This window comes from Enhydra lutris, unplaced genomic scaffold, assembly GCF_002288905.1.
Source record: "Enhydra lutris kenyoni isolate GAN:26980312 unplaced genomic scaffold, ASM228890v2 scaffoldscaffold49, whole genome shotgun sequence".
Classification (NCBI taxonomy): domain Eukaryota; kingdom Metazoa; phylum Chordata; class Mammalia; order Carnivora; family Mustelidae; genus Enhydra; species Enhydra lutris.
This window is the reverse complement of record NW_019154133.1, coordinates 3,606,780-3,626,638: the sequence shown is the minus strand read 5'-3', so window position 1 is coordinate 3,626,638 and position 19,859 is coordinate 3,606,780. Positions and strand designations below refer to the sequence as shown.

The 19,859-nt window shown below is 35.4% G+C and overlaps 1 protein-coding gene across 1 annotated transcript in view; it reads right to left on the bottom strand.

Moving 5' to 3' along the window:
* LOC111156845 (zinc finger protein 704) overlaps window positions 1-19,859 on the bottom strand; it is a 226,171-nt gene that overhangs the window by 157,883 nt on the left and 48,429 nt on the right. Inside the window, exon 3 of the mRNA XM_022517945.1 lies at window positions 19,536-19,777. Coding sequence (XP_022373653.1) covers window positions 19,536-19,777 — 242 coding nt within the window. The remainder of the gene's footprint in view (window positions 1-19,535; window positions 19,778-19,859) is intronic.

The following is a 19,859-nucleotide window of genomic DNA, read 5'->3' as shown; positions in this document are numbered from 1 at the left end:
AATGCCCCCCTAATCTGCATTACCTATTTAACCCATCCTTCTACCCACCTTCCCTGACCATATATATATTTTTTTAAGTGTTCAAGAAGATAAGCTTAAACTAAACTTTTAACCTTTTCTCATTTTTCAGTAGTTTCATGTTGGCTACAGAGTTTGTGACCTAAAAAGTTTTTAATGCATTTCATTAAACATTTGCTCCAGGAACTGCTATGCTTCTAGAGATTTAGAAGTAATGTTTACAATCTTGCATTATATCTCACTTAATTCCAAAATTGACACAGGAGACTTTTCTATAAATGGTAGACAGTACATAAAACACAAAGCAGAAATGGTAGACAACACGACTGAAAACACTGGTCAGGTTAGTTCACAATTTCCCATTGTACATGTAGGATATGGCTTTTAGCTTGGGTCATTTCCCAACTGTGAACTCAAAGGTTAATGCATTTCTGAAGTTCCTTCTAGACCAGACAATTCCCAGAATGGCATCTTACAAGAAGAAGATGATTTTATCTTATCCAGCATGTGACAAATATGACATCATTGTGTTTTAAAACCCCCACAAAACAAATAGTACCTTATGGTTAATTTTTTCTCTAACAGCAAACTAACAATCTGGAGTATTCTAATAAACTGCTGTTAGGTCTAGGAATATTTTTGGCCAAATTTCTCTTTTTTCTTTGTTACAACTGGTTTGCTAATAGATCTCTTTAGCTTTAGAGTTATAATTAGAAGATAGTTACTACTTTGCATAATCAAATTGTAATTGCTGTTTGGGTGAAATCCAACCAATTTAAGCATCAGCACTTCTAAAAAAAAAAAAAAACAATGTCTGGCAAAAAGAGAATAACAAATGCCATGTTCTAATGATCTAGGTTATCTGATAATGCTTGCCTAGCTGTTGAGGGGTTGTTTTTAGAGGCTAGATAACAAGTGATATTAGAATTATTAATGTATTTTAAGGCATCACATTTGTAAGTGACAATAAATGAATGTTCGCTGATAAACACTAATGGTGGTAATAAAGAACAAAAATTCACCTGGGGTCAGAAACCAAGCCTAGTCTCAGGTCTGTCATTTGTTAAATGTGTGCTCTTGGGTCATCACTTAACATTTCCGACTCTATCTACTCATTTGTAAAATGGGATTTATGATACCTTACTATGATAGACATCTGCCAATTTTTTGGATACCCAGTGCCTTCCTGTGTCTGAGGAATTTCCAAGCGCACACAGCTCTCACTTTAGAAGTCAAAAAGCCCAGTTATAAGCTCTGGTCTGTAGAATGAATGAACGTAACCATGCTTCTGGCTGTCCACTCTCCTGCCCTCTTTGTAACCTGGTTCTCCAGCCTTTCCAGAAACAGTCTTTCAAAAAAAAATTCCACCCTTTGTTAAATCACCCATTCATTTTCTGTTGCTTACAACCAAGAAGACTCATTTCTACTTCAAAAATGTGTCTCAAATCTGTCCTCTTCTCTTCATCTGAACTATCACCCCACTAGTCCAAATTTCTATGCTATCTTTTCTGCACTAATGCAGTAGCTTCCTGTTTCCCTGTATCCATTCTTGCTCTCTTCCAATCTGATCTATGTGTAATAGAGTGATAATTCCTAAATACAAAAGGAATCGTATCATTCTCTATAATAAACTCCTTCTCACTGATCTAAATGTATAATTTAAAGATCTTTAACACAATCCGATATAGCTCCACATGATTCAGCTTCTTCAGATTCCGTCTCCTTCTCTGATCTCACCTCTTGCCATACTCCCCCAGCCATACCAGCCTTCTTTCTCAGTATGGGGCTTTCCTGCTTGACCTGGAATACTTTCCTCCCAACTCAGTCTGGATCTTTTTCAGTCTTCAGGTGTCAGCTAAAGTGTATTTTCCTTAAAGAGACATTTGTTTACTCCTCAACCTATAGTAAGTGTTTCTGTTTATGGTCCTCATAATATTCTGTATCTTCCATTTATTAAAATTACTAAAATTTATGATCATGTATTTATTTGTATATTATTTGTTTAGAACCTCTCCTCAATTTTATGAGGGTAGGAAATATGTCTAACTTATTTTACTCTATATTCCAGTACCTGGTATATAAAACCCACTTAGTTAATAAATATGTTGAATTAATTAAAGAATGAAATGATATTCTGGTGACTTAGCACTAATAGACATTTTCAGGTCACTCTCATTCATATAATCTTCTTGGTCTTACTGGAATTGAATAACATGGCACTATTTAGTCTTAACAGAAGTATATACGTGTATACATACTTTTATATTCTTGTCAATAGATGTCATCCACAAACTATTAGCAAGGTATACAACTACCTTATGTTTGGTTATAAACCAATTAATAGAGTTAGAGTCAGAGAAACATGGTTAAACTTTTAGTGAGTCTCTAATGAGAATGTTATATCTGTGTGTGTTCTAACAATAGTGAGCAAGAAACTTTTTTTCTAAATATTCACAGTGAGATCCTTAGAAACAGGAAGGAAGAAGAGCAAATAGGTTACCTCTCATCCTATTTTTCTTGATCCTATTCTAAATGGATCCACAATTGCTTATGGTGGACCAATAACCTTGGAAACCTACAAGCAACTAGTCAAACTTCTTTTTAAAGCTATGGGGGTGGCAGCCATTGTGTTTGACTGTTCCAAAGATTTCTTTCCTTTCTTCATGAGAATGGGAAAAGGCACATGATGGCAAACTAGCCACAAACTCTATCCCCTGTCTATAGTGATGGGTTCAGGAGTGGCCCTGACAAAAGCTGGAATAATCAGAGTCCTTACGAAAAAAAAAAAATTTTTTTTTTTTTTGTAAACATAATGGGGAAGATAATCTCTTGCATCTGGGCTCCCTGTGAACTTCTTGCCTCTGGGCAAGTTACTAGAAGAAAAAAAAAATCTAATACTTCTGTTTATCTTCTCTACAAAGTGGAGAAAGCCATTGGTAATGCAGAGAAAATACGGGCAGGCAAAGAAAGAGACTCAAAGATATCAATATGTAGATAAACATAATTTTTGTTTAAAAAAATTTAAAGGATAATTGATTATACTACCAAACTTTAAAGGAGAATTAATACCAATGATTTATAAACTCTTCAAAAAACAAGAGATCTTCAACACTCATTCTCCAAGGCCAATATCATTCTGATAATAAAACCAGATAAAGACATCACAAGAAAGAAAACAACAGATCAGTCTTGCCTATGAATATAGATGCAAAATCCTCAACAAAATACTAACAAACCAAATTAAGCAATATAAAATAAGAATAACACCCCCTAATGGCACTTACCCTAAGAATGAAGATTGATTTAATGTATGAAAATCAATTACTATAAAATGTAGAGTATAATAAAGGACAAAAATTATGTGATCATTTCAATAGATATAGAAAAAGCATTTGAATTCAATACTCTTTCATTAGAAAACACTCAACATATTAACTGGGAATGGAAGGGAAATTTCTCAACCTGATGAAAGACATCTACCAAAAATTCACAGCTAAAATCATTCTTAATGCAAAAGACTGAATGTTTCCCTCTAAGATCAAGAACAAGTAAAGATGTCCACTTACATTTAGTATCGTACTGGAGATTCTACTGAGGGCAATTAGGCAAGAAAAAGAAATAAAAGGCATCCAGATTGAAAAGGAAGAAGTAAAACTATCCATATTTACAGACAACTTGATCTTCTATATATAAAATCCTAAGGCATCCACAAAAACTATTCAAACTAATAAATGAATTCAGTAAGGTTGCAGGATACAAGACTAATATGCAAAAACTGGTTTTATTTCTATTCACTAGCAATGAACAATCTCAAAAAAATTTAAGAAAATGACTTCCTTTACAAGAGCAACAAAAAAATAAAATACTTAAGAATAAGTTTTTAAAAAGAAGTGAAGTGCGTCCAAGATGATGGAGGAGTAGGAGTCCTTAGTTTCATCTGGTCCAGGAATTCAGCTAGAGAGCTATCAAATCATTCTGAACACCTACAAACTCAACCAGGGATCTAAGAAAAGAATAGTTGCAACTCTACAAATAGAAAAGCGACCACTTTCCACAAGGTAGGAGGTGTGGAGAAGTGAATCTGAGGTGATATATGGTGAAGATAGACCCCGGGGGAGGGAGTCTCTGTAAGCCGACTACTGGAAAGTGATAGAGCAGCAGAGCACAGAATGAGAACTTTTAGAAGTCTGTTCTGATGAGGGACATCCCTGCCTGAAAGACACTTAGACAGTGAGGTAGGGGCAGAATCATAGGTGGGACAGTGTGCTCTCAGGATCCCCAGGGTCACAGGAAGACCACGGTACCTGAGTGTGGCAGAGCTCCCAGGCATCACAGTGGGGAAGCTGGCTGTAATCAATGAGCCCAGGAGTGGGCTCTCAAAGTGGGGTTACCATAAACTGGAAACCCCAGCACAGTCGGGAGAGGGGTCCAACAAGCGGCAGAACCAGCGAGACCTTCCCCTACCCCTTCCTCCCCGAGGAGTGCACCACAGGAGTCTGCAGGGTTTGGAGACTCCAAATGGTTGTGTGCCTGAGACAGAAATGCTTGGTCACAGGCTGGGTGAACATGGAGTGTAGAGGGAGGTCAGGGGGACAGGAGTGATTGACTGCTTTCCTCTGAGACCGCACTGAAGAGTGGGGCCTGAACTTTCAGCTCCAGGGCTGGAGACTGGGGAGGCTGTCATTTTTATTCTCATTCTCTAAAGCTTCGCAGAAAGCCTTCAGGGAACAAAAACCACATAGAAAAAACTGAAGCTGATTACTTAGCCTGGCCCCTGGCAAGGGCAGTGCAGTTCCATGGGGAGAGAGGCGCAGTGGAAGACACTTGAAAATCAATGCAATAGGCCCCTCCCCCAGAAGATCAGCAAGAACATCCAGCCAAGACCAGGTTTACTGGTCAATGAGAATGGCAAAACTCCAGCACTAGGGGAATAGAGTACATAGAATTCATGGCTTTTCCCCCATGATTCTTTAGTCTTTCAACTTCAATTTAAAACATTTTTTTTCTCTCATTTTTCAACCAATTTCTCATTTTATCAACTCATTTTAAAAATCTTTTTTGGGGGCGCCTGTGTGGGTTAGTTGCTTAAGCATCTGCCTTTGGCTCATGTCATGATTCCAAGGTCCTGGGATCAAGCCCCATGTTGGGCTCCCTGCTCAATGGAAAGCCTGGTCTCCCTCTCTCTATGCCTGCCGTTCTACTTGTGCTCTTTCTCTAGCTCTCTGTCCAATAAATAAACAAAATCTTTTAAAAAATAAAATCTTTTTTTAATTTTCTTTTTTTTCAGTTACATTTTATCCCTTCATTGTATTTAATTTTATTTTTGTATATAAGTTTTTCTTTCCTTACAACTTTAGGATGCAGTTTCTTCTAACAGACCAAAATACACCCAAAATCTTGTGTATGGCTCTGTTCTATTCACTTGTCTGATCATATTCTTTTTTTTCTTTTTCTTTTTTGTTTTGTTTTACTTTTGTTTTGTTAAAATCTTTTTTTAATTCTCATCTTTACAGTTACATTCTACATTTTTTAAATTTTATTTTTGGATATGCAAATTTTTCATTCTTTACAATTTTGAAGAAATTTTGTAGTTTCTTCTTACAAACTGACCAAAATACACTCAGGAGATAGTGTATTGTTCTGTTCTGTTCTGTTCACCTATTTATATCCCTTCCTTTTGTTGTTGCTTTCTCCTTTGTTTTTTCTTGTCTTTTAATTTCCATTTTTATAGTTATGTTCTATCCTTTCATTGTATTGAATTTTATTTTTGTACAGATATAAGTTCTTCTTTTTTTACAATTTTGGGATCTAGTTTTCCAAAAAGAAGACCAAAATATACACAGAATCCAGTGTATTGCTCTATTTTATTTACTTGTCTGATTATATTCTTTCTTTCTTTCTTTCTTTTTCAAAAAAGTTTTTTTTTTCAGTTTCAAGTCCCTTCTGATTTGTTTAGTGTATGTTACTCTGGGGTTGTTGTTGCCATTTTAGTATTTTGTTCTCCTGTTCATCTATTCATCTCTGGACAGAATGACAGGACAGAAAAACTCACCTCAAAAAAGACAACAAGAAGTAGAACTGACTGCCAGGGACCTAATCAGTATGGACATAAGTAAGATGCTAGAACTAGAGTTCAGGATAACAATTATGAAAATACTAGCTGGACTTGAAAAAAGCCTAGAAGACTCTAGAGAATCCTTTACTGGAGAAATAAAAGAACTAAAATCTAACCAAATTGAAATAAAAAAGGCTATTAATGAGACGCAATAAAAAATGGAGGCTCTAACTGCTGAGATAAATGAGGCAGATGGGAGAATTAGTGATACAGAGACCAAATGATGGAGAATAAAGAAGCTGAGAAAAAGAGAGATAAAAAAACTACTGGATCACAAGGGGAGAATTTGAGAGATAGTGGTACCATAAAGTGAAACAATATTAAAATAATCGGGATCCCAGAAGAAGAAAGAGAGAGGGGGAGGAAGGTATATTGGAGCATATTATAGTGGAGAACTTCCATCGTCTGGGGAAGGAAACAAGCATCAAAATCCAGAAGGCACAGAGAACCACCTCAAAATCAATAAAAATAGGTCAACACCCCAACATATAATAGTGGAACTTGCAAATCTCAGAAAGAAAATCTTGAAAGCAGCTCAGGACAAAAGTTCTATAACCTACAAGGGTAGAAATGTTAGACTGTCAAAAGACCTATCCACAGAGACCTGGAATTCCAGAAAGGACGGGCATGATATATTCAGGGTGCTAAGTGAGAAAAATACTCAACCAAGAATACTTTACCCAGCTAGGATGTCATTAAAAAATAGAAGGAGTAATAAAAACCTTCCAGGACAAAAAGAAACTTAAAGAATTTGTGATCACCAAACCAGCCCTACAAAAATATTAAAAGGGATTCTCTAAGCAAAGAAAGAGCCCAGAAGTAACACAGACCAGAAGAGAACCAAAAGCTATACAGAAATAGTCACTTTATAGGTAATATAATGGCACTAAATTCTTATCTTTCAGTAGTTACTCTGAATGTAAATGAGCAAAATCCCTCAGTCAAAAGACACAGGGTTATCAGACTGGATAAAAAAGCAAGACACATTGATAATGCTGTCAGCAACAGACTCATTTTAGACCCAAAGACACCTCTAGGTTGAGAGTGAGGGGTGGAAAACCATTTACCATGCTAAAGGACATCAAAAGAAAGCTGGAGTGGCAAACCTTATATCAGACAAACTAGATTTTAAACCTAAGACTATAAGGAGAGATGAAGAAGCACACTACATCATAATTAAAGGGTCTATCTAACAAGATCTAACAATAGTAAATATTTATGCCCCTAATATGGGAGCATTCAATTATATAAGACAATTAATAACAAAATCAAGGAAACACATTGATAATAATACAATAACACCCCCTTCACTGCAATGGACAGATTATCTAAGCAGAAGGTCAATAAGGAAATAAGGGCTTTGAATGACACACTGGGCCAGATAGACTTCACACATATATTCAGAACATTCCATCCTAAATCAACAGAATACACATGTATTTCTAGTGCTCATGGAACACTCTCCAGAATAGATCACATACTGGGTCACAAATCTGGTCTCAACTGGTACTAAAAGATTGGGATCATTCCCTGTATATTTTTGGACCACAATGGGAAACTGGAACTCAATCCCAAGAGGAAATTTGCAAAGAACTCAAATATATGGAGGCTAAAGAGCATACTGCTAAAGAATAAAGGGGTCAACCAGGAAATTAAAGAAGAATTTAAAAAATTCATGGAAACAAATGAAAATGAAAACACAACTGTTCAAAACCTTTGGGATGTAGCAAAGATACTTCTAAGAGGGAAGTATATGGCAATACAATTCTTTCTCAAGAAACAAGAAAATTCTCAAGTACACAACCCAACCTTACACCTAAAGGAGCTGGAGAAAGAAGAGCAAATAAAAATTCCTCCTAAAGCCAGCAGAAGAGAAATAATAAAGATTAGAGCAGAAATCATGAACAGTAGAACAGATCTATGAAGCTAGAAGCTGGTTCTTTGAAAGAATTAGTAAAGTTGATAAACCCTTGGCCAGACTTATCAAAAAGAAAAAAGAAAGTACTCAAATAATAAAATCATGAATGAAAGAGGAGAGATCACAACCAACACCAAAGAAATACAAATAATTATAAGAACCTATTATGAGAACTATATACCAACAAATTAGGCAATCTGGAAGAAATGGATGCATTCCTAGAGACATATAAACTACCAAAACTGAAACAGGAAGATACAGAAAACCTGAACAGACCCATAACCAGCAAGGAAATTGAAGCAATAATCAAAAATCTCCCAACAAACTGAGCCCAGGGCCAGATGACTTTCCAGGGGACATTTAAAGAAAAAATAATACTTACTCTTCTGAAGCTATTTCAAAAAATAGAAATGGAAGGAAAACTCCCAAACTCATTCTATGAGGCCAGGATGACTTTGATTCCAAAACCAAAAAAAGATCCCATCAAAAGGAAGAATTACAGACCAATATCCCTGATGAGCATGAATACAAAGATTCTCACCAAGTTGCTAGTCAATAGGATCCAACAGTATATTAAAAGGATTATTCACCACAACCAACTGGGATTTATTCCTGGGCTGCAAGGGTGAGTCAACATATGCAAATCAATCAATGTGATATACTACATAAAAGAAAGGGCAAGAACCATATGATCCTCTCAATAGAGCAGAAAAAACATTTGACAAAGTACAGTGTCCTTTCTTGATCAAAACTCTTCACAGTGCAAGGATTCAGGGAATATATCTTAATATCATAAAAGCCATATATGAAAAACTAACAGCAAATATCATTCTCAATGGGAAAAACAGAGCTTTTCCCATAAGGTCGGAACATGACAGCAATGTCCTCTATCATGACTGCTGTTCAACATAGTACTAGAAGTCCTAGCCTCAGCAATCTGACAACAAAAAGAAATAAAAGGCATCTGAATCAGCAAAGAAGAAGTCAAACTCTCACTCTTTGTAGATGATGTGATACTCAATGTGGAAAACCCAAATGATTGCATCCCCAAATTGCTAGAACTCATACAGGAATTCAGCAAAGTAGCAGGATATAAAATCAATGCACAGAAATCAGTTGTATTTCTTTTTACAAACAATGAGACAAAGAAAGAGAAATTAAGGAGTCAATCCCATTTACATTTGCACCCAAAACCATAAGAAACCTAGGAATAAACCTAACCAAAGAGGCAAAGAATCTGTACTTAGAAAATTATAAAGTACTCATGAAAGAAATTGAGGAAGACACAAAGAAATGGAAAAATCTTCCATGCTCATGAATTGGAAGAACAAATATTGTGAAAATGTCTACACTACCTAGAGCCATCTACACATTCAATGAAATCCCTATCAAAATACTATCAACTTTTTTCACAGAGCTGGAACAAATAATCCTAAAATATATATGGAACCAGAAAAGATCCCGGATAGCCAGAGGAATGTTGAAAAAGAAAACCAAAGCTGGAGGCATCACAATTCCGGACTTCAAGCTCTATTCAAAGCTCTATTATAAAACTGTAATCATCAAGACAGTAGGGTACTGACACAAAAACAGACACATAGATCAATGGAACAGACTAGAGAATCCTGAAATGGACCCTCAACTCTATGGTCAACTAATCTTTGACAAAGCAGGAAAGAATACCCAATATAAAAAAGACAGTTTTTTAAACAAATGGTGTTGGGAAAATTGGACAGCCACATGCAGAAGAATGAAACTGGACCATTTTCTTATACCATACACAAAAACAGACTCAACAATGGATGGAAGACCTAAATCCATCAAAATCCTTGAGAAGAATACAGGCAGCAACCTCTTCGACTCTGGCCACAGCAACCTCCTTCTAGACACATCTTCAAAGACAGGGGAAACAAAGGCAAAAATGAACTATTGAGACTTCATCAAAATAAAAAGCTTTTGCACAGCAAAGGAAACAGTTGACAAATCCAAAAGACAACTGGCAGAATGTGAGAAGATATTTACAAATGACATTTAAGATAAAGGGCTAGTATCCAAAATCTCTAAAGAATTGCTCAAACTCAATACCTAAAGGACAAATAATCCAATCAAATAGGAAGAAGACAAGAACAGACATTTCTCCAAAGAAGACATACAAATGGCCAACAGACACATGAAAAAATGCTCAACATCACTCAGCATCATGGAAATACAAATCAAAACCACAATGCAATACCACATCACACAACTCAGAATGGCTAAAATTAACAAGTCAGAAAACAATAGATGTTGGTGAGGATGTGGAGAAAGGGGAACCCTCCTACACTGTTGGTGGGAATGCAAGCTGGTGCAACCACTTTGGAGTTTCCTCAAAAATTTGAAAATAGGGCTACGTTATGACCCAGCAATTACACTAGTAGGTATTTACTCCAAAGATACAATTGTAGTGATCTGAATGGGTACCTGTGCTGCAATGTACACAATAACCAAACTATGGAAAGAGCCCAGATGTCCACTGACAGGTGAGTGGATAAAAAAGATGTGGTATATATATACAATGGAATACAACTCAGCTATTAAAAAAAAAAAAAAGAAATCTTGCCATTTACGATGATGTGGTTGGAACTAGAGGGTATTATGCTAAGTGAAATAAGTCAACCAGAGAGATAATTATCATATGATCTCAATCATATGTGGTATTTAAGAAACAAAACAGAGGATCATAGGAGAAGAGAGGAAAAAAGGAGAGGGAGACAAACCATAAGAGAATCTTAATCATAGGAAACAAACTGAGGGTTGTCAGAGGGGTGAGGGTGGGGTGGAGGGATGAAGTAGCTGAGTGATGGACATTAAGGAGGGCATATGATGTGATGAGAACTGGGTATTATATAAGACTGATGAATCACAGGCCTGTACCTCTGAAAGCAACAATACATTATATGTTAATTAATTGAAGTTAAATAAAAAGTTTAAAAAACATTTCATAATAATAAAGAGGTCAATTCATCAAGAATACATACCAATTCTAAAATTCATAAAACAAATTCTGATAAACTGAAAATTTAAGAAGTAGACAAAATCACTAAAGGGGTAGGAAAAAAAACAGTAATACACAGAACCAGCAGTCACAAGTAGAAAAAAAAAATCAGTAACTATGCGGAATTCTTGAATAACATTATGAAAGAGGAAAAATAGAAAAGCATGGCTTAAAAAAGAAAAAATTAAGATGGCAAAAAATTCTAAACATGTCAGTTTAATTATAATGAAGGCAATGACTTAAATATCTTATTTCAAGAATATACTATGTATTTGTTTTCTGGATTGTTTTCTCAGTTGTTAAACAATAAGAAGATAAATGTATTATGCTTCTTACTTTTTACAATAAGAGCTAATTCTATTCATCTAATTTTAAGAAGAAACAGCCAAACAAAATTTGGGAAGTACACATAAAGAAGTGCTTAGAAGGAATTATTACTGGGATGCCTGGGTGGCTCAGTTGGTTAAGTGTCTGCCTTCGGCTCAGGTCATGATCCCAGGGTTCTGGGATCGAGTCCTGCACTGGGCTCCTTGCTCAGCAGGGAGTCTGCTTCTCCCTCTACATATCCCTGCCCCTGCTTGTGCTCTTTCTCTCTGGCAAATAAATTTAAATGAAAATCTTTAAGATAAAAAAAGGAGTTATTATTGATAAAATTGGAAAGGATTAAATGTTAATAATAGAAAAGAAGAAAGATCTACAATTAATGATGAAAATTCCACTTAAGAAGCTAACAAAACAGGGAACTTAAAGTCAAAATAAGCAGAAAAAAGAAAATAACAAAGATGAAAAAAGAAATTAATTAAATAGAAAATAAGCAAACAATAGAGAAAATCAATATATACAAAGGTTGCTCTTTGAGAAGAGCCACAAAACTGATCAACTGCTAGTAAGATTGGTTTAAAAAAGGAAGACAATATACTAACCAATATCAGAAATCAGAACGGGACATTACTATAATATCTACAGATACTAGAAAAAATTAGGTAATATAATGAAGAACTATACATTAATAAACTTGACATCTAAATTAATGTAATGGGTAAATTTGCTGAAAGATACAGATTACAAAACTGACTTGAAAAGAAACATAAAATCTAAATAGCATGATATCAATTTTAAAAATTGAATTGTAATTAAAAACACTTCCATAAAGAAAACTCAAGGTCAAGACGTTTTCAGTGGTGGACCTATCCTTTAAGGCAAAGTAATAGCAGACCTAAAACAAACCGAGAAGAGAGGATAAGGAAACACTTCCTAACACATTTTATGAGGCTATCATTAAACTTCTATTAAAATCAGACAAAGAGATCCAGGTAAATGAAATGACTGGTCAATGGATGGAAATGAATGAATCTTAACGGAATTTTAGCAAAAATGGATCCTTCAGTGTGTAAGGCAGTGTTGCAAAGTTCACTTTATGGTCAAAGACTGATCAATATAATTCAACATATAACAATTTTTTAAAGTATACTCATGTAAATAGATGCAAAAATTTCTGTTAGTATAACATCTATTGAAGAGAAAAACTCTTGGCAAATTAGGAAGAGTACTTTCTTACTTTCATAAAAAAATTAAGCATACTGAAAATACTACGTGTTGGTGAATACATAAAGCCACTGAAGCTCTTGTACATTACTGGTGGGAACATAAAATGGTACAACTACTTTGAAAATGTATGGCAGTTTTTAAAAGAAATGTAATATACAATGGCCATACAAACTATTAATTCAAGTCTTGAGTACTTAAAAATGAAAACATATTCCACACAAAAGCATACCTGGATATTCATAGCAGATTTATTCCTGATAACCCTAAACTGGACACAACCCAAATATCCATCAGAGGAGAAGGGATAATCAGATTATTATATCCTCATACAATGGAATACTCTTTGGCAATACAAAGTAACACACTACTGACAAATGCAAAAGAAAAATATAGTAAATCTGTAAAAAAATCATGTTGAGTGAATGAAGATTCCTGAAAATACATCGTGTTTGATTCCATTTATATGAATTCTAGAAAAACTGGAAAACTAGAAAAAAACCTAGAATATTGGCTGCCAAGTGCTGAGGGTCAGAGGACAGGCTGACTGGTAAGGGGCACAGGAAAACTTTTTTGGGGGGAAGAACATTTTCTGTATCTTGATTATGGCATTAATTACACAGGTACATAGTTTTGTTACAACTCATTAAAGTGCACATTTAAAGTGGGTACATTTTCCTACATGAATTATACCTCAATAAACTTGATTTAGAGACAAACTGAACAAATATCCACAAGTTGAATAGTCATAGGAAAAGCAAAATTCAACCTGTTTATTAGATGAGGTAAGTTCTGTAAGTTACCGTTTGAATGAAAATGCTATTGTGAAAAGACTGAATAAGGGTTTCCTTTATAATAAGAAATAATAGAATATGCAGTGATAGTGTCCCTCTCTGAGAGGCATAGATAACTAATAATGTTATTAAGTATAAGTCTTAATTAATGAACATGAATGATTATTTTACTCAAAGTAAATTTATAAGGCAAGACATAGAGGTATTCATCAGCACTAGCAACCTATATGAATTTTCCTAGAGCGCCTTCCACAAATCACCACAAACTGTGTGTCTCAAAACAACAGAATTTTATTGTCTCACAATTTTGGAGGCTAAAGACAAAATCAAGAAGTCAGGGAGCCATATTTTTTTAGTCCTTTTGTGCTGCTATAACAAAACACCGTAGACCAGGTAGCTTACAAACAAGAGAAATTTATCTCTCATTATTCTGGAGCCTGGGAGTCTGAGATCAGGATGCCACATGATTGACAGAAGGTTGTCTTCTGGGCTGCATACTTCTTGTATCCTCACTTGGTAGAGTGGGCAAGGGAGCTCTCTGAACCTTCTTTATAAGGGCATTAATCCCATCCACCCCATGTTCCACCCTGATGATGATCTAATCAACAGGCAAATGACTTACCTTCTAATACTAGCACTTTGGGGATTAGGTTTCAACAAATGAACTTGAGGGGGCACACATTCAGACCACAGCACCTTCTCTGAAGGCTCTGGGGAGAGAATCTATTTCATGCCTTTTTCGTAGCTTTTGGTATTGCTGCCAACAGACAAATTAATCCAATCTCTGCCTCCACTGGCTTTCTCCCTGCACCCTTTGTCTCCTCTCCTCTCTTCTTCTATGGATACCAGCCATACTGGTTTACAGCCCACCCTAAAGACATTCAGCTTAATTTGGTTATATCTGCAAGGGCCTAATTTCCAAATAAAATCTCATTCACAGGAATTGGGGGATCAGGGCTTTGTCATATCTTTTGGGGGATATGATTCGATCTATACATACTCCAGATAACTGGCACACACAGACCAAAAACCTTTATTCCTATTACCATCATTTCTACTTTCTCACAATTTACAACTCTTTCACAATTTCTCAATTCTGACAGGAGTGTCCAGTACTTGTTTCTCCTTGTTTCTCTTTTGGTAAATGTCTACATTGTTTACTGTAAAATCAAAAGATTTTATAAAACTGTTTACTTTAAAAGCAGCAGATTTCAATTAATATATGCCAAGAAATAATACATATAATCCTTAAAATACATAGAAATACTAGAGCAGTCTTCATGAACTGTATATGGGAGTTGGCCCAGTGACATCCCCAGCAACTCCCCACAACAGGCAGAATTAACATGGGTGGGAGTTTCTGCTCCAACATGGACTCTCCTGGGTCCTTCATGTTCTCTTTTCTGAGACTCACAGATTTTACCACCATGCCTAGTTATCCTCTGGGTCAGTTCAAACACCCAAACAAACACTTTTTGCACTATGAAAGAATTCGGTGTTACCAACTATATTCAAGCAACCCAATTCACCAGAAGTCTCAAGTGCCAACAGCTTGGCACGCATTCCAAGAACAGAAAAATTCCTTCCAACTACTTGTATGCTTCACATCCTTGGCTAATCTGTAAATTCCCTATTCTGGATTTCAACTCTTTCTTTCTTTCTCCCCAGATTTCCATCACTAATCGGGGCATGATTCATTTATTATCTGTGCCCGGGTTAATCATCTTATTCAAATCAGGCTAAAATCACTGTCTTGACTAATGAATCACTGAACTCTGCCCACAAGAAACCTCTGATTGGCATTTGTCTTACTGACCTTTGGCCTCTTACTCATTTCTTGAGCCAAACTACAGTATTGGAATTCCTTTCTGGATGGACTCTTCAAGAGCTCACACCCCTGTCTCTTTATACTCTTAAACTTCATTTTTCTCAACTCTCCATAGAAATCAAGACTGCTAGTATTTTTCCCTAGAGATTAAAAAATACTTAAGATGACATATTTATAATTAGTAACTCCTCATTCTCCATTCACAATCTCTTCTGGAGGGGGTTGTTTTCTTTTATAACCATGCATTACTAAGTGAGTAAGTTGCGACAATTTCAGAGAGAGAGGCATCGTTTATAGAGTGTTGTCCCCACTGTTAGCACTGACAACCCCCAACCCCAAACTAGTGCTCCCCAATAATTTGTTGCAAACAATTTTTTTTCTGTTAATGATAGATGTTTAGTTCCAAAGAAACACTGCTCATTTATGTGTTCTCTCACACACTCTTGCTCTCTCTGCTTAGTTTTCTCCACTGAAGAACTTGGAATACTCTGAGTGCCCCAACTCTATAATGCACTCACTCCACCTCTACAACCCTCCCCCAAAGAAAAGACTGTCTCTTCTTAAAATTGATAAAGCAATATTCCACAGGTAAGTGGACTCCAATGCATTTACATAATGCAGGACTCATGATGGCCTTGCAAGGTAGTCTAGGACACTTCCCCCAACCTTCCCTGGCTCTCTCTCCCTCACTGGGCTCAGGCCTGTACAGTCTCACATACGTCTCCCTCCTTTCCTGTCCCTTGCCTCATCCCACCCCTTTTCACCCACAGGTATCTGTCCCAATAAAATGCTTGCATTTAATCCTGCCTTGGCATTTGCTTCTCAGAAGACCCAGCTTAACACATCAGGATTAATAGCTTATTTAAATTTATGTTTCCCTGAAATGACCAACTTTTAAATGGTGCTCAGAAAATGGGTAAACAAAAAGGGATTTGGTAAAGTAGGTCTCAGATATAGAGTTCCTCCTTCTCTATTCCATTCATCCCTATCTTGAAAAAGAGACTAACCAAAAAAACAAACAAACAAAAAAAACCAAAAACACCCAAAAAGGCTTTTCAATAGTTGTATCAAATTAATAGCTTTCCTAATATTAGGAGATTCTTCTTTATGTACAAACTCACCCAGTTGTAATAAAAAGAAAGCAAGTTAGGAACTGTTATTTAAAATTAGCTACTTAGGTGTCTGTTTCTATGATTCAACTGTAAACTCCTGGAGGGTTGGCATCCCATTTCATTCTATTTTTACTGAGTACTGGTTTTTTACTGAGTTTTTTACTGGTTTTTTACTGAGTACTAGCAGCTACTCAATAAATAATCTACTGCATGGAAGCAGGAAATGCTCAATCACAGTGAAGTATAAAGTTGGGGAGGGAACTTTTTCTTTCATATCTAGGGATATGAAGAAACATAAAATATATTTATTATCTTCATTATATAAACCATAGAAAATAACTTCAAGTTCCATTTTATAAAATATAGAAAGCAAACATCAATAAAAATCTTCTTAGCTATAGTGGGAATAAGCAGAAGATAAAATGAGAAAGAATTTATTTTAAACTATTGAGAAACTCTCTAACAGTGATACTCTATTGGTTAAAAATGGTTATCTTGCCTTTCTGAGAACTCTCCAATACAGGGCACTTGGGTGGCTCAGTTAGTTAAGCAACTGCGTTCGGCTCAGGTCATGATCCTAGAGTCCTGGGATCAAGTCCCGCAGTGGGCTCCCAGCTTCACGGAGAGGCTGCTTCTCCCTCTGACCTTCTTCCCTCTCATGGTCTCTCTCACTGTCTCTCTCTCAAATAAATAAATAAAATCTTAAAAAAAAAAAAAAGAACTAATACTTAACATCTGGATTTAAGAGAATAAGTTGCAATACTCATGTGGCTAGAGCCACAGACTATATATATGTATATATATTATGCATATGTGTACTACGTATTATACAAGATACAGATTTCCTTTTACCAATAAACTTCATACTGTAGACGAACTCAAACTTCATTATTTATACACTGCCAACAGACAGAATTGTATTTCTCCTTTATAAACAAAAAGAAAAGTCTTGTATCTTCTTACCATGTCAAGTAAAGGAGTTTCTTTAAAACAAGATATTGATCCACTTAGATGATAGTGGAAAGTTGACATTTACAAAATAATTCCATGACAGCAAATGGAAATAGAACCAAAAGGATTGAGAGTTAGATAATTAGACTCCACAATTTCTAATTCCTTCATTGTCATTAAGAAGAGCAATTTATTTCACCAACTGTTGGCATATTTATGATGATTAAATTCTTACTACAGCAATGAAAACAAGTGTATCAGTTGAGACCTCAAACAATGAAGCTTTAACTAGTATTTCCCATAATAGATGAATAGGTCTAAATTATACCCTGTCATTGGGGAATTTTTGCTGTACATTAATGGATTTAAAATCTAATTAACTCACATATACTGTTTAAGAACACTACAATAACACTGACTCAACTCATAACTTTTAGGTATACTTAGTAAACTAGAGAAAGTGGAAAAAATATTCCACATACCAGAGGCAGAAAAAGCAGAAGACATTTTTCTTTCTTTCCTTTTCATTATTCTCCCCAGAACCTGCTGCAAGTGGGGTGGAATTAGAGAAGAAAGATATATCTAAAACAATCTACGGTAATTTAAAATGATTAATTCCAGGTCTTTTAACATAAGATGCTCTAGTGGAAATTTTAGGTAGAGTAAATCCTGTTGAACTGCAATTTATCACTAAAATATCTGACATGGGGAAGTCTAATTTTTGCACCATAAGCTTTGGAAGAAAATAAAACCATAGCTCTTCAGATTTCAAATTAACATGTCACTTTTCCTATGAGTCAACCAAATAACAGATATGAATTGAAGTACCTACCAGTTTTTTAAGGGCATGATAAAAACATTTCAGGTTGAGTGTCCAGTTAAAGGAACTAATCCTAAAGAATTTAACATGTGCTTTATATGAAAAAAAAAATAGAAAAGCAAATAATTCTATGTAGTTAAACAGAAGTAGTGAATATATGAAAATTTGCAGCTGAAAGTTAAGGAAAACAAGGAGACCTACAATTTTAGAAAGTATGACAAATTTGGTAACAGAATAGAAAAATATGTAATTTTCTCAAAGAGATATTTTTGATTAAATATAGAAAGCAATGAAATTCTAATTATAAAAAGTGGATAGGTAGGGAAAAAAAAAACATTTATTCCTTTCCCAAGGATACTCTTTTCCTAGTTAGCTGTCTGAAACCGTTCAAATAAATAGAGGATATCTCAAAAAGTTGCTTATAAAATTTCATTATAAATGGCTTTGGGTAACAAAATACAGTATACATATTAAAAATAAGCAATCTTTCATGCTATAGCATTTTCTTTCTTTTCCTCATCCAACAAATATTGATGGGGCCCCTAGCACATAATTAAGCATATAATAGTGCTAAGGATACAGCACAAACAAGATGGACTAAAATCCTGGCTAACATGGAACTTACTTTCTAGGTGAAATAAATAACAAGCAAGAAAATAAGTAAAAGTCTAGTATATTCCATTTTGCTATTCCATTGTCATTCTGCCACCATACTGTCCTTTGATTTAATGCTACTGGATATAGTTTAAGTAAAATTATAATGTGATAAAAGTCTTTTGATATTTCCATAAACCCTCTTGGCCCAGCCCGGAGGTAGATCAGTCTTAAAAGAATTACCATGATATAAACCAGGGATCACCAAACTTTTTCTGTAATGAGTCACATATAAATATTTTAGGTTTTGCAGACCACCTATGATCTATGTCACATGTTCTTCATTTTTTTTTAACCCTTTAAAAATGTAAAACCATTCTTACCTCACAGGTTTTACAAAATGTGCCAGGGGCTGTATCTGGTCTGCAGCCATAGCTCTCCAACCTCTGTCCAAAATCTGAGTATCTGAGTATCTCTGCTTTAAGTGGCTACGCTCAGTACTACATTTTATGTTTTTTCTTTAACATTTATTCTTTTCCTCTTTATTATTCATTTTCCAAAATTTAATAAAACATTCTTTTCTGGAGCTACAATACTTCCAACCAGAGCAGCCTCAAAGTTCCAAAGAGCAAGGATACCTGCTCTATTTCACCCAAGCAACAGAGAAACATTCTTGGCAAAAAAAAAAAAAAAAAAAAAAAAAATTCCTAAGTCTATATGCTATAGAGAGAGATAGTGGTAGAGATTGTAGACGCTCCCCATTGACTTCCTGGCGCAGACACATAGAAAGTCTAATGTTCCCTTACCTTGCTGGAGGAACATCAATATTGGAAGAAACAACTTTTCGTTTTTGCTCAAGGAGACAGATGGAGCGAGTATTTTCTTTTTCATGGTCAAGGGCTCGGTTGGCTTTTTTGGTGTCTGCTGTTTTCACATCTTCTTCCATGGCCAAGGGAAACAAGTGTTGATGAGACATTTTTTTACTAGAGTCACGTTTTAAGTCCTCTGGTTGAAATGTGAAGGTCATTTCCCGTTTAATGCTCCCCACCTGTGAAATGAAACACAAGAATTCTTACTTGCCCAGAACATCAGCTTTGCATGACTATGTGCAGATGACCCTAGAAAAGACC